The sequence below is a fragment of the Puntigrus tetrazona genome, chromosome 18 (assembly GCF_018831695.1).
Source record: "Puntigrus tetrazona isolate hp1 chromosome 18, ASM1883169v1, whole genome shotgun sequence".
Taxonomy (NCBI): Eukaryota; Metazoa; Chordata; class Actinopteri; order Cypriniformes; family Cyprinidae; genus Puntigrus; species Puntigrus tetrazona.
Genome location: NC_056716.1, coordinates 2,297,177 through 2,319,254, shown reverse-complemented (window position 1 = coordinate 2,319,254; position 22,078 = coordinate 2,297,177). Strand labels below are relative to the sequence as shown.

General features: G+C 36.5%; 1 protein-coding gene across 2 annotated transcripts; it reads right to left on the bottom strand.

Moving 5' to 3' along the window:
• Positions 1 to 114: 114 nt before the first annotated feature.
• plin1 (perilipin 1) lies at positions 115 to 17,497 on the bottom strand. 2 transcript variants are annotated; one of them, XM_043216909.1, is made up of 9 exons: positions 16,611 to 17,497; positions 16,213 to 16,280; positions 15,762 to 15,957; positions 13,850 to 13,932; positions 13,597 to 13,698; positions 13,434 to 13,506; positions 10,248 to 10,438; positions 8,270 to 8,461; positions 115 to 1,210 (listed from the first exon to the last, which is right to left on the bottom strand). In XM_043216909.1, the coding sequence occupies exons 2-9, from the start codon at positions 16,255 to 16,257 to the stop codon at positions 830 to 832; spliced, it is 1,263 nt and encodes a 420-aa protein (XP_043072844.1). In that variant the 5' UTR covers positions 16,258 to 16,280; positions 16,611 to 17,497; the 3' UTR covers positions 115 to 829. The 2 variants fall into 2 exon arrangements, with proteins under 2 accessions (XP_043072844.1, XP_043072843.1); XM_043216908.1 differs by having other exon boundaries at positions 13,434 to 13,698.
• Between the last annotated feature and the right edge of the window lie 4,581 nt (positions 17,498 to 22,078).

Sequence of the window (22,078 nt, the reverse complement as noted above, 5' to 3'; positions counted from 1 at the left end):
AAAGTAGCCCTGTTTTATTAATGAGATTTGCACCATCTTTGCAATTACACTTACCATTATATAAATGGTCACAAATAATGCCATATTTTTAAATCAGCATTTTTCACCCCAACTACACTAGTGATCAAAAGTTTGGGGTCAGTAGGGTTTTTAAAGTAAATCATTTTTATTTTGCTAGGATGCATTAAATTGATTCTATAACGATGGTAAAGACATTTATAATGTTACAAAATATTGGTTTCAAATAAACACTGGTGATGATGTTCTTTTGAACTTTATATTTATCAAGGAATACTGAAAACAATGCATCACTGTTTTCAGAAAAATATTAAAGGAATAGTTCACCCAAAAATGAAACTTCTGTCATCACTCACCTTCAAGTTGTTCCAAATCTGTATTAATCTGTTTGTTCTGCCGTACACAAAGGAATACATCTTGAAAAAAGTTTGTAACCAGATGGTTCTGGTCACCATTTACTTCCATAGCAGGAAAAAAAATAGTGCGGAAGTCAGTGGTGACCCAGAACAGCCAGAATCTTCATTTTTTTTGTGAACTATTCCTTTTAGCAGCGCAACTGTTTTTAACAGTGATAAGATAATGTTTTTCAGGCAGCAAATTAACTTAATAACTTTATAATGGGAAATAAAATGGAAAAACACGATCCAGAGCCTCAAATGCATAGCTATATGTAGGTCACCGATTGCGGAATCTCTGCCAGCACTTTAGAAATCATGACCCATGACAGCTTTGCATAATGCTTTAAATGAACATGACGGATATGCAGGATAAATAATGAAACCCGCATCCCACTCTGACTGTTCTTCTATTGTCATTCTGCAGTAGGGGAGGCATTTCTGCTGTTTTGCACTGTACGAATGTAAGAAGATGAGGAGGAGTAGATCTGGGTGCAATCTGTCAGACTCTTCCTCTGGGATCTGTGGTTGGATACTTTCTTGTTGCTGCCACCAAGAACTACTTTCTGCTGTATAGGAATCTGTTTCATGACCTTCTTCTTCAGTTGACGGGTCTCCTCTGATATCTCCTTGAGCTCTGTAACCTTAAGGGGCTGCTTTTGAGGACTGCCACTGGGACTGTGCATGTGGTCTCCTACAGTAGTCTCCAGCACCAGAGTGCAACTCAAACATTCTTTTGATCTATCGTTTTCCGCCTTTTGGGATCCTCCTTCTGGCTTGGAAGATCGCCTAGGAATCTGTTATGAAAGAAAACAACGCCATTCTTTAGTTTTCCACATGTGAAGGCTCTCAAAGGTAGCAGAAATGATGGAATTTGACATTCAAGCGCTACTGTTCATTCACACGAACGTATAAGCGTTAAAAGATAAAAAGCATCTAGTATTCTTGATGTTCAGACAATAATACAGACAAAGATTCGAGAACGGGGAATTAGAATATACTAAATGCTTTGAAGCTGAGATAAAATGAAGTCTCGCTCATATAAACACTTTGGCTCGCAGAATATTTGCTTTGTTTTCACTGGCTATAGGGATAAATGTGGCTCTTTTACTGGTTTCAAGCATCATGCAAAATGTCAAAAAACAGCACCAGGAAGAAACAGTCACACAACATCTATTTTTGTGTGGACAGATATCCAGCTGCTAGAGGGCAGAGTAAGTTTGGTGCCAGACCTATTGGAGTCTCCTCCTTTTGTCTAGCTATTTTATGGGATCCCAAACAGTCCCAGGCCAGGGGTTAATTAGGGAGGGATGGGCATGTCTGCAGCCAATTACAGCTCTTTGTCACATTCCCTGACCTCTGTTGCATCTGAAGTCTAAGTGACTGAGTTTTAAACTACAGTGAAAGCTTAAGATCGACTTTGTTAAAGGAACAGTTCACCCAAAAATGTAAACTCTGCCATCATTTATTTACTGTCAATCAATTCCAAACTTGTATGACTTAATGTTTTCTGTAAACAGAGATATTTTGAAAAGATTTGGACCCATTGGTTTTTTTTTTGGAGTGGACGAAAACTATCTTCTTTTATTTTCCTCAGAAGAAAGGTTTTGGACAACTTGAGGGTTTGATGAATTATCCCGTTAAAACTTCAGAACGTGTGTAAAGATATATTGGAAAATAAAACAAAACATAAGAATGCAACACAAAACCACAAAAAAAAAAAAAAAAAAACTAAACTAAAAGAAAGCGCAAAACAAGACACAACGAAACAACTAAAATCAAAAAGCAATACAAAAACAAAACAAACTGTGCAAAGATTTATGGCACAGTGCCTAAATGGGAAGGTTCTTGCATCGAAATTGAAAAATAAAGGCCAAAGTTTCTGTGCAATTTTCCGTAGCCAGGCGGATCAGAGTACCTTATCTACTTCTAAGAACATGAAGAAACGTGTGGCTTCGGCTCATAACTGTTAACACTGTGGTGCTATCACAGATCTCCCACTCCAGATTTTCCACTCAGTTAAACTCACGCAGTAAGAAACACGCAGACACAAGCATCAACATATCTCTCCCTCTCACTTCTACAGATAAGCTCAAGAGCGAAAACAAAGAAACTCTCAGACAAAACAACCCAGATATTCACAGAATGATAAGATCATCTGCGAGACGTGACTTAAAGGTAAACACGTAAAGGTGCAAACATGCCCAATATGTTTTTTAAAACAATTCTAAGGCAAAAAACTAAATTCACTGAGATAAAGTTAATTGAGTGTCATTAATTAGCAAGAATTTATGCAACTGCACTTTTGCTTCGATGCGATGTCATCTTCCAGCTGCTTCCGGGGTACTGTGTTGTAATAATCAACATCTCTGTACCCAATTCTGTCACTTCACATGTGTGATGTCTGTTCTAGCGGTCTGTGGCTAATTACAATTTCAGACCATGTTTCCTAGAAGCAACCAGTGTGGTTCTTCCAACTCGTGGACATCTTCCAGTGAGACTCGCCTGCTGTTTTTCATGGAATTCAAGACCAATATAACAGAAGAAAAATTAAGAACTTTAAATGATTCATTGAATTTTCTCAGATCCCATCTAGTATATACACTGCAATCAAGGAAGGGGATCTAAAATAGCTTTGACTACTAGGTTAAAGAATCCACACACCTGGGAATAGATATTTAGTGCGTAATGAGAAACTAAAGCTCTGCAGGCTGGAATCGGTCCAGGTCCTTACGAACCTGTAAATCTGAATGAGCGTAACTAAGTAACTCAAGAGTTTTTATAGGGTATTTATAGCAATGTCACTTGGCCAAGTGAAATTGTGCAATTATTCACAGAATATGAATGAGAAAGAACGAGAATTTATTGCAATGAGAGTTTTAAGGCTGAATTCATTTTAAAAATGTGCTTCAGTACCGTCACAAGGATAAAAATAAAAGCATGTCCGATTAAGCTCAATGAAGCTTGGGACTATAATCAGTTTCTTTCAATTAACTCTACATTCTCATTGTGGTTTGTAACTTTTTTTAGTAGGAGGAGTTCCTGATGGCTGCTGATTTTTCCAGAAACCATCACAGTTTTCATTCTCACATGATCCTTAAGTAATCATTTCAATTATTTATGAATAAGTTGAAAACAGTAAAGCTGTTTAATACTTTTAATGAAACCATGATAGATTTTTATTAATTTACTTTGTTTATTTTTCGGGGTTTAAATTCAAAGGAAAAGCATTTATTTTAAATAAAAATATTACATATTGCAATATTGTACTTTATTACTTTTTTATTAATTGAATGTATCATTACATAGTGAATATATATATATATATATATATTTTTTTTTTTTTTTTTATTATCTTACTCGTCCAAACATTTGAATGTGTATGTATACATGTTTCTGTTGATAGTCTCCTAATTACTATATCAGATCTATCATATGTAGATCTGTGACAGTTCAGTAAGCCAATAGCACTGATTGTTGCTGTGATTCCAGCTGAATTATTTCATTTTATTTTTAGATATGAAGCCAAAAAGAATGATGCCAAAGCTGAATTTTATATTCATTTGGTGGGCTTGTTAAGTTGACTTTGAATTCAGATATTTCTTCAAGAAGCTAATGCAACAATATTACACTGTGAGACATTAATTTTATATGTAGTAATGTACCTGAAAAATGTATTTTAAAAACATGAAATGTATTTTTAAGAAACTAGTTAGACTAAGGACAGTTAGACAAGGCAAGTAGTCATGAATGTCACGCTTAGTCATGATTGAAAACAATTGTTTCCGTATCAGCTGATGTCTCGGATTTGCGTGGTTGTCATTGACTACATGTTTGCTATTTACTCTCTCTGAGCATAAGAAAATAAAATAACCATGGCACATACAAAGAATGATGGCCACTGCAGATAAAAACGACTAGGCTCTTATAAAAGCAAAAACATCTTCGTTTATAATCCACTTACCATTCCAAATACCACATGATATTAAAGTCAATAAGTACAGTGAATTATGAAAGTCAGAATTAGATTGTCACAGTGTGCCCTCAGTGGTATTTTAAATACCACTCTGGGCAAACTATGGCAATCTTATATTGACTGATCAGGATCTGCAGGGGTCTGGAATGTGTAAACTAAAAGCACAGTGTTTAAGTGGACCTTCTTGCTGAAAAAATGACCAAAAGAACTGACTTAGCTGTTAAAAATACCAGATATCCAATATCTCAGTGCCTTTCTCAAGCAGTCCAGTGGAGCCTTAAAAGGCCTCTAGTTGATCTGATTCAGAAATATATTTCTAATCATGCCTTCCTGCATCTGCACTTACAACATTTATTTGATTATATATATATATGATACTTAGTGTCACATGATCCTTCTGTTACGGTGTGAACAGTGGAAACTTGCGGATCCATCTGCAGAACTGTATTCCAAGACATGGTCTAAAACAGGTATGGGTCGATACACAGTGAATAGGTATAGCAACATAGTTCATAAACAGGCTCAATGACTGAAACTGGAAAGGCAGACAGTTATAAATCAGGCTTATTACCTGTAGCTAAACAGACAGACCAACTGTATTGACTGAAATAGAACTGGTGGATAGCTCAAAGTCAAAGGCATTGAAAGAAGCTGAAGCAGACAGTTCAGTGATAGAAACTCGACAGGAAGATAAACTATACTCAGGCTCATTAATTACCATGGGCCAGATAAATGGTTCTAAATCAGACTTCATTAACAGAAACCAGATAGGTAGACAGTTCAAAGTCAGATTCAACAGCTATATTCGTACGGATACACTATTCAAAATTTATGGACTATAACTGGACTGGTAGATATTTCACAGTCAGACTCATTTGCTGAAGCAGGACAAACAGTTCACAATCAAGAACATTACTAGGAACTGGACAGGATGATAATTCAAACTCAAGCTCATAGGTTGACACTGGACAGACGGATCAAAATCAGACTCACTCACTGACTAAAAAACAGGACAGATGGAATGTCAACAGATATATTACTTGTAATTAGTGGACACAGATTCATGGGTTGACACTGGTTGGACAGACAGTTCATAATTAGACTCTTTGACAGACTGGCAAGAAATATAGCTCAAAATCATATACATTAGCTGAAACTTCACAAGTAGTCTCCGTGGACAGTTCGGAAGAACCATTAGTTGTGAAAGGAAAGACTAAGGATTTGCAGACAGCATCCATAGGCATGACAGAATAAACATGGAGATTAGAGTGGATACAACTGACACCTCTGGAGGTATTACACTAGTACCATCAGGATACAGGGAGAATTTAGCAATGGTTCCTTTCGATCACGACATGATAGTCTAGGCTCCACCACCATACAAGGACCTGAAGCAAGTGCCACCACCTCGAGAGCGTTGGTTTAGGCACGTGCTGACCCCGGTGTTGGGTCCTTCAGACTGGATGCCAGTCTGTGGTACTGAAGAACTGACCTCGATCAGCTTGACTTGACTCATGAAGATCAACTGTGACTTAACTGGACTCATGAACATCAACTGTGACTTGACTTGAAGAACACGACGTGAACATGCTTTGAACCATTTTGAGAATGTGCTCTGCTGTTGCCGCCATTATGTGAGTGCGCTCCAGCGTGGCCACCATTTCAAAAGAGAGCTGAATTACCAGAGTAGCGCTCAGTAAACTTTCCCTGAGCTTGTAGCTGACTAAATCTCGCAGCCGCCATTAAAGGCCAGGAAGCGATATTGTGTTCCTCCTCTGTGACACCCACAGTACTCTAGTAATAAAACAGAATCAGAAAAAAGAAAAGAAAACTAGCAGTTGTTAAAGCTAGACGAGGAAAAGTATCTCTTCATCTGAGAGCAAAAAAACGCAGATTTGTAATACAAACGACCTCCACCTCATCTGTTTTTGATGAAATCCTCATGTGGGCATCTCCTTATCACACGACACTTCACAAATGCCAAGAAAACATGTCTGCACAATTGTTTGTGCTGGTTCATTTCAAAGTGAAACCTGCTTGACAAACAATACAAGCAAGATAAACACGATTTTCATTTAAACTGCATTAATTGCTTCTGTTGGAACTGCAGACTATAAAAGAGGGCTTTCATGGGCAGCACTCAGGTGCGTTGTGACATGTTTTTGAAGTGTCTACAGTGGAAGTGAGGTAACAAGGACTCTTACAGAACACCATGGGGTCAGATAACCACCCTGCCTAGTGACAGCCATCGCTATAATCATTTCAGGATAACTACCATAGATGTTGAGCCAGACAGAGGTTAACAGGTTAGAGTCAACTGCTGTGCACATCTCCATGTTATCATTTACCTTTTTATAGGAAGGGATAAAACTGCAGGAAGGAATGTAAGAAATATGGTCGTGCCATGCTGTGGTTTTTTTCTTATTTATAAAAAATAGAAAAGAAAGAAAGATCATAGTCAGTGTGTCGAGTAAACCAACCAGATTCTATTTACAATTAAAATGAAATATGATTTTACTGAAGGACAAATCAATCTAATCCATATCGATGCATTTTTATAAATGAGGTCAAAATACACACTGCCTAAAAAAGGGCCTGATTCGAACAGGCTACTTGTTTTTGTAACAGAAAGATAAGTAGCGATTTATGTGTTAGTGTGTTAGAATGGACAGGTGCAGTTTCTGAGAAGAACACAGGAAGTTCTCAGTACTCGAGTGAAAAAAATCTTTGTCACTGAAAAATAAGTCTATGTGGACTGAAAAGCAAATCAGATGAGAAACATATTTATAAATTGCTCACCTGAATCAAATATTTCCTACATTTTAAGATATATATTTAATATATTTAAGCTATGATATTGCTTGCATTAAACAGTCTCAATAAACAGCAACACTGTGCTCTTGTGATATACTTCAAAGTATACACGCGCACATTATTTTTGTAGTTTTGAAGTACTTTTTAAAAGCAAAACTTCAATTTAACTATATTTAACTATAACTATTTACCGTACATCAGAACTCTTTTGCATGTACGCAAAATGTGGTAATGCAAAACATTTTAATTTATGCTTAAAACCCTTGTTATTGTGACATTGAGCAAAATATAGCTTTTGTCAATGTCTGAGCCACACAAGTCAAAATGTACTGTTTCATTTAATTTCATTCTGTGTTTCTGTATATGCATACATCATTGTTATTTGCAATTTCATGTTATATTTTTTTCTTGACAGACTGCTTTATATATAAATATAAATGCATGTGATTGATAGTATGACAGATTTGATTGAACGTCTGACAGATTTTGATAAATGAATGGATACTTTTGCATGTGATGACTCACATGAAGAAAGAGTATTTAGAAGCTTTGTTTAGAATTTGACAATTTCACTAAGAATCAACCTCATCGGTTTTGATCAGCAAGCCATGTGAATTTAATTATTCTGCAAAATGTAGAAAATAGTAGTTACTCTTTTGAACACATGCCATTTTGTCACCAAGAAATCAAACCTGATGTGAACAAGAAACTAATTGTTTATAACTTGATGTTCTGACAAGAAAAACTAAAAAAATTAAGCCAAAGAGACTGAGAAAAACTGCAAGATGCTCTAAACACAGCTGTGAAGAAAGGTCATAATTTATTTAAACAATTCGATGATGCTCTCGGTCTAGACAGAATCTATAATGGAAATATCCCCTGACATGCCGAGCTGAGTGTGTGATCACAGCAGGGACTAATGATGAGTTTGAGGTGTGTGTGTGTGTTTGTTTGTGTTAAGGGGGCCTACTCACATGTGAAGAGTCCACGTGAACTAGACTCCAGACAGTTCAAAGCACGTGAGTGGCCAAATCAAATCAAACCTGAAGATGACTGACTCACTCACCAGCCCATAATAAGAAAGGTTGTGCAGTGCTCTCTCCCTGACTATGCCAAAGGACCGCAGGACAAGGCTGACTCCATCCTTAGCCAGGTTGAAGCTGGTTTGATGGGGTTTTTTCACATTAGCCACCACAGACTCATAGATCTTCAATAACTGCTGCCCTAATCCACTGACCAGCCTCGGCAGTCCATTACTCTGCAAGGGAAAATATACTGTATGTACCAAGTGTGTACAAGCATCTTAAATGACTGTATTAGGAATATTAAGCAAACAAACAATCCATAATTTTTCTAATGCTTTTAAGGAGGTCTGAGTACTTACAGAATGGTTTCTTGCCAGCAACAAGTCTCACATTTATGCAATATTTAAGCACATTTCACAGGCAAAAAAAGTCCATTGTCTATTGTGAATAGTGTAGTGATGTACGAAGCATACACATTCACACAAAAGAGCTTTCTTTTGGTCAGTGCAGCGAATTTAAGTAAATAACACAATTTTGCCTGCAAACTTTAAAAGGACAACGGAAATTTGGACCACACCTTAAGTCAATGGTATATTGTACAGATTAATGTTTATATAAGTATATAAAAATTTATATAAGTATATAACAAAAAAATAAAACTAAAATTAAAATGTAAGCATGTTTATGGCATTACTTCATCAAAAAATGGCAATGAAGCCATTTTTCACTCAAAACTTCACAAATAATTATAAATGAAAAACAGTTGTAAATTCTGTGTAAATTACTAGACAGAAATAGAGTTTTCAAGTTACACTTTTAAGAACTAAAGCGAAACCTAAAAGCCCAATAGTATGACTTGATATAAGTGGTAATTATTTACATCAGTCTTAAATGACCAAGCTTAGTGATGCTAAAAATATCTCACTAACCTCTAGCTGCACAAACTCATTATTGGTCATTTCCTTTAGAGAACTGTGCTGCTGTGCATCTTTCAGACACACTGCCACAGAACGTGTATGTGTGTGTGTGTGTGTGTGTGTGTGTGTGTGTATACATAGACACACATACAAATATACCAAGTAAATCTCATATATGACATAATGACATCATATCACGTCAAAGCTGATTGGTTCTCTCCTGTATCGGTAGCCAATGAGCTCAATGCATTCAAATATATGAGTAGTGCTTGCAGTAGCAGTGCACTTCAGAAACCCTTCACCTCCCCCTGCTGCACCTGTATAGATCTGCTACGGGGTGATCATGTGTGCTACGGGGTTAATTACATACGTAAGTATTGCAGGTATTTCTTGCATGCTTAAAGCCACATGCTGTAGACGTATTGGCGGTAGCAAGTCTCTGTTCATTACCACGGCAAGAAGGTGGCAGGAAGAACAAGACATCTGAGAGTAAATGTCAATTGTTGAAAAATATTAACGGCACATCAGAGTCAATGACACTGAGTCTCTTTTGTATAGACCATTTAATTAATGTATTAATTATTGATTTGTTAATCAAACTTAACTGTTGCCAATGTTTTATTACACTAGACATGCTTCTTATTTGTCTGTATAATTTCTGATATATTTTTTGTGACACTTTTTTCAGAATTGTTTGCTGACTCCCTAGCCTCCCGCTATGCTGCATGGGGTCTCTGGACCTCCGTTTGAAAAAAAATCCACAGCTTGATCAGTCCTTACAGCTGTTTGTAATTGGTGGTTTGACAATGTTGCTACAGCATAGTGAAAAGGTGAATGCATGCTCTCTGTTTGGGTCTGCTGGCTTGGCTTTGTGTGGAATCACAGTAATTTGGTGTACTAATTAAACGAGAGGTATGCGCAGCGGCGGTTTCCAAAATGGAGATGGCGTACAACACAGATGGCCCTTAATTTGCTGTGGGCTCTGTAAAGAGTTGAACAATTACATAACCTAACACTTCAAAAAAGAACATGTGCTCAACGCTGAAGCCACATTTTGTTCTTGGAAGGACGAACCAACACTTGAATGCTGTTTGCTACTTACCAGGGGACTCACGCCAGGGATCTGTGTGACCAGTGCCTGACCTTGACGTTTAGAGCGCTGTAGTTGTGCAGCTGTCTTCTCAAATGCCCGTCTGCAAATGGTGCCGGCCAGTGCTCCCAGCCTGCTGAAGCTGGGTTTTGGGCCAGAGGTTCCAACATCAGGGTCCTGCTCTCCCATACTCCCATCATCCTCTGCAAAAAGATTGGAGGGGAGGACTTTCAAAAAGATAACTATGAAAGGGTCACAGAATGGTTAAAACAATGGAATAGACAGGCAGAATTTTCTCTGAAACATAACTTAATTTAATGTATTTACTTACTTTTTACTATATATTTATTCAAAAACATAATCTGTCTCTATATATGGGTGAAAAATTGGACTTTGTCCCATGGTGTGACACAGCAAAATGTAGGAACTAACAAATAACATGAGAAAAATGTATCTACATCTTAGAGTTACAAACAGCATAACAGAGGTTTATCTTCAAGGTTAGAGGTTTTTTTTAAATACATTTTTGCTGTCACACCATAGGACATGAAGTTTGGGCTTAGTAAGATTTATTTTTATTTTTATTCTTTATTTCATTATTTCATTATTTTTTAACCAAGGCCACATGTTTAATCAAAAATACAATAAAATCAGTAATATTGGGAAATATTATTACAATTTAAAATAACTACTCTATTAGACTATATTTTACAATATAATTTCTTCCTGTAATATTGAAGATGAATATGCTGATTTGATGCTCAATAACAAAAAAATCTTATTATCAATAAGAAATTAAGTGCTGTTTAATATTTTTGAGAAATATTTAATGACTAGAACAGTATTTATTTTAAAAGAAACCTTTTGTACTCTATAAATGCCTGCATTGTCGGTTTGATCATTGTAATGCATTCTTGCTGAATAAAAGTATTAGGCCTAATTTATTGAATAGAATAGTCCACACATACACACACACACACACACACGCATATATAATTTTTTAGAATACCATTTCATTTCATTTTTTTTTTCCAAACATGGATTGGTTTGTGCAAACTTGTGACACTGTGACAACATAACCCATCTGTGTCATGGCCCACTATGGCACTGGTGAAGGAAATGTATTCCTTCAGGCTAGGAAATGACAAAAACAAAAAGTGGCGGAAGTAAAAAAAAAGAGTTTCTTAGCACTATATCTTCAGGGCAGATTTATAAATGATCTGAATGCATAAGGGTTAAAAACAGAAGTTCCTCAGGAAGCACTTCCTCTCTGTGTATAAACAGAACAAACATCACCCAATGTAATAATGCCACACATGACTACTAAGCTCAGGGCTACAGAGGCATTCAGGTCCTCTCGCTCAATATCCAACATTAAATGCAATCCAATTCAATTTACAAAGGCAGACAAAACACACACTAAACAGATTCTCTCTGCTGAATGTACCATTAAACATGGCCACAGAAAGACACAAGCATGAAAAAATGCCCTAACTGTATTGAGACAGAAATAACCAGCAGCGTGCTGCTTCTTTAGGGCCACGTGAGGAAGGAATTATCCCGTTCGACACACTTTCACGCTCATGGATAAACAAAGAATAAAACAGAAAGAGCTGTGCACAGGGAACTTTACTTTTCTGTTTCTATGGAATCGAGCCAGTTAAGTAAATTATCAAACCACATCAACTACATTTTATAATGCACTGAATGCAAGCCAAACTGGTCAGGAACGCACATAACGCACACTGTCCTTACATAGAAAGGTAAATGTTTAGGAAATGTTTTCACCCTCAGGTCCTCCAAGTTTCTTCATGTGAATAGATTTAGAGAAACTTATCATTACATCCTTTGCAGTGAATGGGTGCCCTCAGATTGGGTCTTCAAACTGCTCACAATAAACATCGCAATAAACCATAAAAATATAAGTAATCTACAAGCTGTTTGTTAGTAATAAATGCATCATTAAGATGTTTTTAACTTGAATCCACTGTCTGTGGAATTTGATGTAAAAGGACAACCTTTTTGCCTTCATATATTTATTATAGGAAGAGTTATTAAAGATTATGGACTCATAAGCAATGGAGTAAAGATAAACCACGTTAATAATGTATTTGTTTCTTACAAACATGCAGCTTGTCACTTTACAAAATGTTAACTGATGGACTTGAGCTGTGTTGATTATTGATTTTTTTTTTTTTTTTTTTTTAAATCAACCCTCATTCTGGCCCATTGACTGCAGAGGGTTCATTAATAAGCAATTAATTTAATGATAAGTTTCTCTATAAGTTAAATCTATTTAGATTTATAACTAAAAGCATTTTTCCTTGTGTGTTTGAAATTGGCTTCCATAGTTAAGACAATCCATTCAGCAGCTGAATCTACTTTGTTTGATGTTTTTTAAAGTTTCATCTAATAACTATGCCTTTTTTTTAGACATCGAGCACCGAGAGCAAAGAACTAGGGATTAATTCAAGCCAAAGCTAAAGTTCAAAGAGTGAATAGTTCAGTTCCAAATGATAACTGAACGTCTCGCGTAACTAGATACTAAATAATGATGTGAAGAAACACCCTCTTTAAAACATCCTGTTAACAGATGATGCAATTTATAGCCATGACTGCAAATACGTGCCTCCAGACACATCCCTGTTGCAGACGCACAGTGGACACTTAAAGATGAATTATTATAATAAACAGACAAGAAAAGAGGGAACAAGGCTACTACAGTTCTTCCAGGCAAAGAGTCCCTAAACTAGATCAACACTTATTCAATCCTGGGCTCTCTATTAACCTTATCCACGGCTCTACGACTTTAAAGCATCATAATACTCAATGTTTACATTTAGCAGATACAATCGCAAAAAGGACGGTCTAACTCAGGGATGTCCAGTCCTGCTCCTGGAGGGCCCCTGTCCTCCATAGCTTAGCTCCAACCCTGAAAAAACCAACCAATGTCTTCAGGCAAATAAACAAAAAATACCAGGCAGGCGTTCTAGGGCAAGGTGAAGCTAAACTCGGTTGCTGTATTAAAAGTTGTTACGGACCTATCACGTTTCAGGACTTCATCTCTTCAATAATGAAGTCTCAGCGACATCTAGTGTCCAGCTTGATGTATCAAGCTCATGTATTTTTCTGAAGCACACTGAATTTACATTAACTAGACTACATTAAACGTGTAAGAATATCAGAATACCAGAATACCTGTCTCAGTTGAAGATGCAGGAAGTACGAAGTCGACTAGGTTCTCCATCAGACTTAGAGCCCTGTCAGCTCTCTGCTCAGCCAGGCAGACAAGCTTGCTGTTAAAAACATAACATATGCCGTCACTTAAGGCATTCTTACTCTGCTGGTACCAAGTAGATACCTTGTCCAATACAACATTAGAGGTCTGTCTGATTGGACAGGAAACACTATCTTTGGCAGTTTCCAAAGTTGATGACACCAGCTCCTTGATGCTTGCTGTTAGCTGTTGTGGAAGAAGCAGAAATATAATTTTTTGCTGAAAATGCAGTCATTTTACTAGACTTATATATGCATATTAGCTAAATGTGTACCCACAAGTAACATCTTACAGAGCAGTACTGAGAAACATGCTTTGGATATTTAAAGCACATTACCTCTTCAGGTGGATACTGCAAGGCTGGAACCTTCTCCTCCAGGTGGTCCAGTCCTCTGCAGGCCAATGAGTTGGCTGCTACAACTACGCATAAAAGTTTTCACACAGATGCGGAGTGTTAATGTTTTATAACTTGGTTAGACGTCAAAATATACGAACACGTTTTTCATTAATGCAAGCATATGCTGATTTATTTGAACAAACCCATGAGCAGTTTCTTTCAAAATGTTTTCCCAGCTCATGGTAAGCCTACTAACTCCTCTAGAATTCATGAGGCTGACTGTTACTTTCGAAACTGACTGCTGAACTGATATGGAATGTTTTTATTGCCTGATGAATGTCTTGTTAATGTTCTTTATAGAAAAAGATCCACTACGTGGATGAAATATTGCATACATTATGTACACTACCATTCAGAAGTTCATTTTGTACAACATTTTTGGAAGAAGACACTCACCAAGTACACCTTTATTTTAATCAGTTTTTATTTATTTATTTTTTACATTTTTACAATGCAAATCTTAGATTTGAGGGCTACCAAAATAAAAGATTGTTTTTACAATTTATTTGTGTGTGTACTGTATACATACATACATACAAACATTTTTATATTAAATCCATTTTCTATCAATTATCAACCAGACTGCAAAATGTCATTAGCTCATTACAAAAAGGAGAGTCAGAGTACTAGTAACGTGTAATTACGTCTCTCAGTGGATTAGTCTTGCGTAATGCTCAAGTGGGCCCTTGAAGGACTCAAATATTTAACATTATTGCCCAATTATTCATCTAATCACAAACACGGTGAGAGCAGAGTTCAGTTTTGCAATGTCGGACTATAACCCTGGCTACACTACATTTCTCAGCTTGTATTCGAAGTTATGTTACAAATATATTTGCACAAAGTACACAGGAGGACAAAAAAATTTGGCTGGGAGGGGAGATGGGGTGTTTTAGAATCTGAGGATTTTGAGACAAGAAAAGTAAACTAAATAGTACTTCCCTTTTTAATTAGTATTTTTTTATTTAAATGAATGATCTTTTACGGTTATCTATTATTATTATTATCAATTAAGATCTCAATTAAAAGACATGCAGATCACATTTCAGGTTTGACAATGACCTGAAAGCACAGCATCCACTGGCGGTCATGTCAGAAGTAATGCATGAGTCATACTGTGTCTAGACAGACTCTCCCCTACTTGAGCATCAATATCCACGTTTGAAGACCAAAACAGCTCATTAACGTCTCACCAGATTACTTCTTTTGCAGTGAGTCTCACTGAAGCAGACTTTACTGCAATGTGAAAATAAGATATCAGGCTACTCTTTTTTTTTTTTTTGTTCTGCCTATATTCTGCAGACTGATTTATTGCCAAACTAGAAACTAAACCGTGGTCTCCATCCCTTCACATCAATTTGAACTAATTTGATTACTTATTTGTCCCAAAGACACATTATCTAATTCAATCTAATTTACTTGCTAGTCTATAATAACAAAGTTACTGGTAAATCATCATTATTACACGACATGTAATTTGATGTAAAATTCATATTCATATTCAAACTCAGCATATAAGCTCTAATTAACAAATTCAGTATAACTTACATTCAGACAAACTTTTAATGTAATATTTACTACTTTATGTAATTATGAAGTATCTCAGAATTTACATTTTGTTTATGTTTCATAATTAAGATTTATAACACGAACTTCCACAAACTAGTCATGGTTAAACAAAAACGAAAGAGCGAAAGCAATATAACCTACATAAAAAAAATGCCTCGAGCAAGACACATTTCAAGACTTTAACAATGAAGTTTCAAATTTTTAATCAATAAAAAAGGCCTAATATATTAATCTACTTTATATTATGATGATGCTGATAAATAGCACAGAAAATGTCACTTACGCTGAGGCTCCAGCACATGGAGGGCAGGCTGAATGCTCCATACAGCCAAGCTGCCAGCCGTACTTACACCCTTCTCATACATCTCACACACAGAGGTTATAATGGGATGAGACTGCTTCGTATGGATGTATGTCTTCCCAATGGATTCCAGAGCGGAACTCACAGATCGAAGATTGCGGATTCGAAGGAGTACATTCTGCAAACAAAAAACTAAACTCTGAATAACAAAGTGCCTTTTTTAACTTTCTACCAATTTTTTAAGTCATACTTTTGCGAATAGCGATTAGCAATCACCTGTAAGACCGATGTGGACATAGACGCACTGATTAAACAGCACTGACCCTCAAAATGAACAAATGTATTCATACAAAAAGCAGCGCTAGGCAATAACCCTAAAAATGAAAAACTGAGCTTTCAGCAGGAGGACAGCAACTGACACCTGAAACATTACCTGTTCCTTCAAAACATCAACGGTGTCCTTTTTCTCAGACGCCATCTCCAGTAGTCTTCAATCAGCCGCTGAAATACGTGGAGAGAAACCTCAGCTGGTCTAATCCCACATTTAGACAAATATCTCGTGACAGAATTATTAGATTATGAGCACTGCTGCATTCTTAAGTAATGCGTAAGTCTAGTAATCTCAGTAAAGATCAGTAGCCTATATTCTGGACTGCATCAACAAATAAAAGTAGTCTGAAATGAACTGAACTAACATTGGCAACCCTATCATTATTTCAAAATCCATCCCTAAATTACGTAAATATGGCAAGATAATTCCAAAAACTGTGTTTGCTGTACTTTGCTGTATCATGTAGGCTACATGTTCAAGAGATTATAAACATTTCTTACCTGAACCATTTTTTCTTGTTTACCATAATTTGGGATGCCTGATTTAGAGCTACCAGCATCCTGAAGAAAAAAAAATGACTAAAAAGTATGTTAAAACCATCTCTAGACCTTTAAACAGACCAAGTTGGGTTCCTGCAGCTAGACCAGCAGGAAAACAGTTAACAACTTATTGCCTGATAAGCAAACCATATTAAATGTAGCTGTTTTTTTGTCTGTTTGTTTTTAGCATGGCACACAGTGGTCTAGTTTGATAGCAGCTGTCAGCAATATGGCTGAAATGCTCTTATGAGACACTGAGGCGACATTTCACGTAAACATGCATGCAGCTTGTTAAGCATGTTAAGTTCAAGCTACCAGGTTACTATTAGCTGCTTCTCAGCGGTCTTTCACTCGTTGCACGCTGTTGTCAGTTTTGTGAGGCAATAACATCTACGACCACTAGATGTTAGCGTTGTGCAAGCCCCTGTTACTCTCGCCATATAATCATCGCCAGCAGATGTCAGAATTTTTCCAGCTCTAGCTACTTCAACATTGAAAATATGAGAGTTTTCTGTTTTGGCTTTCATCTTACTTTTTCCTGTTCACAAAAAGAGGAGACGTGTGCATGTGTGAATGCTATGTTGTGTATTCATAGCAGTGTTATGATGTGTTTTTTTTTTTGTTTTGTTTTTTTTAACAATGATGCTTGGGCACTTTTCATGGGTAATAGATTACTATCTAGATCATTTAGATCAGTCTTGAGGCCCCTGTTGCTTAAAGTTGCCTGGCAACATTGCTCTAAATGTTGCCCAGTGTATCATCAGCTTTTACAGCAATTACATATTATTCTGATATTTTCTCTTTTCAATAGTTGAAGTAATTTTATTGTGTTTTTGTCTTTTTTTTTGTCTATTTGTCTACAAATGTTTTATTAATATTTTATTTAGTAGACATCGTAATATTAGTTATTTTAGTAGGCTGCTTAAAATGAAAATGCCTTGGCAGTTGCCTGAATGTTTATGTTTTTGTTTCAAGTAATGATATTCGTCTCTTGTTTCTTTCCAAGTTAAACTATACTGAGGTTCTTTATTATTTAAGAGTGTTATGTAAACCTTAATATTTGCTAAGGACGTAATCAAAACTATTTTACGTCAGCTCAATAACATTCAAATTCTCTCCAAGATGAATACAGCTACACACAAACCTAGTTTTAATATGGTACATCATGCACAGCGCATGCAGAAATTAGACTGGACATCATTGTTTGGATAGCTCAAGTGTATTAGGCAGGCTGAATTAAAAGCTTTTCTATAACCTTGAGATAATTTTATTAGTTTAGACTCGGCTAGATTGCCTGCAGTGAATTTATGTCTATTACCTAAATGGGGATGGATCCAGGGAAAAACGTCATTGCATCACGCCAACTAAATCATCGTGATTTGCGTTCCAACGACACATCGTGACAGAGGTGAACAGGACTGCTTACGCTGATAATAGACTCTGTGTGAGTCTCTCCATGATGTCTTTGTTAATAACAGCATCTAAAAATGTGTTTACAGTGCTTGGAAGGCATCAGCCACACTGAGAGCAGCGTGATGGTGACAAAAGCTTATTCAGATTTTTTGCTGATAAGAAAAGATGTGTATTAAAAATCTGATATAATCCCAACACTGATGAAGTAAGTCAAATACACCAAATAACGAGCAACAAAATAATGTGAAAGAAAATGATCCTCCGAGCTGTTGAGGAACCGCAAACACTCACTGAGGAGTTTACCATAGAGACTCAAACCAATAAAGATACGCAAAATAACAAAAACCAAAGGAAATGTGCAGATCAAAGGAAGAAAATAAAATACTGCCATACTGCAGGGATGAAAAACAGATAGCGAGACAGGAATTAGGAGCAGGACGATCATTTCAAAGAGATCCAGAAACTGCTGTGTTCTGCATCTTTGTCAGCTTTTTTTTGCTGATCAGTTGTACCACGTAGCATGAAATCAAAATTGACTATGTACACATTACACACTGCTTTTAATACTTTTATTCCACAAGGATGCAATAAATTGATCAGAAGTAACAGACCGAAGCAATTCAGCTTTTCATCACAGGAATAAATATATACATCTGAATAACATTCAAATATACATACATGTATATTGTAATGAAAAAACCTTACTGTATTTACCGTATGTATTTAAATACATGTGTATATACGATGATAGAATCAAATGCATCAAGATCGATCTGCCCATTCCTACAAGCAGGCCCTACGTTTATTCCCGTCATGGAAATGAATGTGTATCAAATTACTGACCATTTGTATGTTGATATGAAGTGCAATATAATAAACAGCAGTAACTTTTGTTTTGTCTTTATCGACCGAATGCGTCCTGTGCTTCAGTAAAGCACATAAAAAAAACCTTTAAAACGTACGTACAAAAGAAATCAGGCTCCTCTGTGATTATCTCTCTTCTAAAAGGTGTTCATCATAGGCTATTATTAACACTATCGAAAGCAGAAATCTTTACTCCTGTAATTTAAGTGGTGTTCCAAATCCATTAGTGCAGATGTGCCCACCTCAATTTGCCACTTCCAATTAAGTCACTGAACTCTATTCATGTTTTCTCAACCATGAGCTGCATCTGAACGGTGTTCTCCAACAGCAAGACATTTAAGAAAAAATACAACAACCGTATCTTATTCTAAAGTATGGGATCATGCACAATTAGAGATGAAAATATTCATTATAGTAAATACTTTTGGTTCACTGTGACGTTTTTGGACTCTCATTCTGACGGCACCCATTCACTACAGAGGCGGATGGTGAGCAACTGATGTAATGCTAAATTTCTCCAAATATGAACAAACAAACTTCATCTTGGATGAGTACATTTTCAGCAAATTTTTATTTTGGAAAATGAAGCTTTTGGATGATTGTTGTCATTGCAGTGAGAATCCGCCACGCTCAGTGCTTGCTTCTCAGTGCAATTATTAGCTCTCCGTGGATATATGAATGTACAGAAAAGAATGGAAAGGAAAAAAAAATTCCATGGAAAATATGAGTCACAGCTGCAGTCAAAGAGATTTAATCTGATGATCAGGTCTGTGTGCCTATTAATAGAGCTGTATGTCATTGCTTTCCAAGAGCGCAGAGAGCTGATGTGACTCACTAAACTCCTATATGCAGCCTCTGAAGCTCTTGTGAAGTGAACACAGCAGGGGCTAAGAGGTGCCATCCTGCTACTGTCTGGCATCTGAATCAACCGACAGCCAATGGAGAATCAAGTCTCGTCATTTGATTGATACACACACTCATATGAACTGATATATCAACAATCTTGCACTGCAGTTATCATTTATTCTGAGTAGGGATGGGGATCATTAAGAATTTATTGACTCCAGTGTTTTAATTGTGTTTGCCAAATAAGATTCAATCAGTGTTGGGAAGGTTACTTTGGGAAATGTAATAGGTTACAGATTACAAGTTAAAAATTGAGTTTTATATAAGTTGTGCAACTAATGTGTGTTTAATTTTGAAACACAGCCGCCACAAAATCAGACTTAATCCTTCTTTTTCCTTTGAGATTGTTTTGAGGTTAAATACAGGATTAAAGTCAAAACGAGAAATTGTTTAATAGCTATCATATTGTTTTTGAAATCAAATCTTTAATAGCTATGACAGGAAACACTGGCATCGGACAATGCTTTGAAAAAACTGTTCATCTTACAAAACAATAAATAAATAAAAACATATACTTAAACCCAAACATGAAATAAAACAGTTATCAATGTCTCATATTCTTTGGTCTTCTGAAACATTGGTGTGATATTCAGATGTAGTCCTCTTTGTAATCTTTTTTTTTCTTACACATTTTTTCTCTCAGTAACATATTACAGTTATATTTATTTTGTAATTAAATTATGTAATTTTTTGACACAAATTTAATACCCAACACTGGATGCAACTGTTGATGAATTACTTTAAAACAATTGTTGCCAAAGGTTTGTTTACACAGGCTTTTTTAATGATGCTTTGATTGAGATGGCCTAAATGTGATCCAAATCAACTGACAATAAATCTGACTAACTAAAGTAAACCTGGCTTATTTGGAAAACTTAATTTATGAAACAGGCCCTAGCTCTGGACCTTCTTGGTACTCAGATGCACCCGGTCACATCACATGACTGCAAAGTACTGCAGAAGCCAAATATAGACCGCAATTTTTCATTGTGGAGACATGGAAAAATTCAGTAAACCTGTTATCCATCTAGTTTGCAACATCCTTTATTTACAGTATATGGGTGACTGCATAAAAAAGCAACCTTAGATGTTCTTCTGCAGATGTCAGAGCATTTATGATGAAACACACAACAATACAGTGAAAGGTGAAGGTGAAATTGTCTGTATGTTTGTGAAAAATAATGATATGTTCTCAGAAATAACACATATAACAAGCAGAACAGCACATATATTAGTCAGTGGGGGATCCATCAGAGCCATATCACAAGAAGCCCGTATGATACATCAATCCTTCCATAATTCTTGGTACATTGCATGACCTTTCATTCCTATCACCAGAGACACGCTGTAGGACTCCAGACCACACTCCCTATGGGATAACATCTGCCCCCAACACATAGTCATCATCCATCCATGAGGTTCACCTCCTACCCACTCACACAAATTACCTTCCTGTCATGATTTTCCCTCTACCTCACTGTGGCAATAGAATATTTTTCTACTTGGTGCTGCATGGAGAGCTTAAGATCTGAACTCTTATCAGCAAAGTCTCGAGGCAGACTATTGGCATGCTGGAGATATTCCTCCAGAGCATTAAAAATATGTCTGTCAGTCTTGGTGCTACATCCCCCATTGGGCAGGAAACATAAGCTGGGGTACAGACACATTTTTAGAAAACTACTATAGTGGTACATTTAAATTACTTATATCAACTCCAGAGCAGCTGTATGTCATGTGGGTTAACTGAGATCTGTTCTGAGGATGACCACTTTATTGACAGCACTACACAATTTCAGCTGTCAACAACAAGCAGCCATATGATACGTCAAAGACCAGCTCTTTTTACAGTAACCCAGGTACGTAAAGGTGCATTCATCACATGTTGTTGCTATAATTGTAAAAATCTTTGTAAAACTCATAATTACCATCTGTAATCTGTACCACTTACTTGTAGCACGTGACCACTGTACCTGACTGCTGCAGATTCATTTAGGCATTGATAGTGTTGCCATAGAAATGCACAGTTCCTGGTCCAAGAACATGAACAGAATGAAGTAGAACATGGTGTGAACACAACATATGATCTTGAGTATTCAACAACAGCATTCTCTAACTGACTTGGTAATGTCTTTTGTCGATCTGCTTTTTCCTCTTCTGTTAGGAGGCAGCAGACAAGACAGACTCCAGTAAGAATCATTGGAGTTGATCAAGAAAGTTCACAGCTCAACGTATCTAGAGCGGGAATC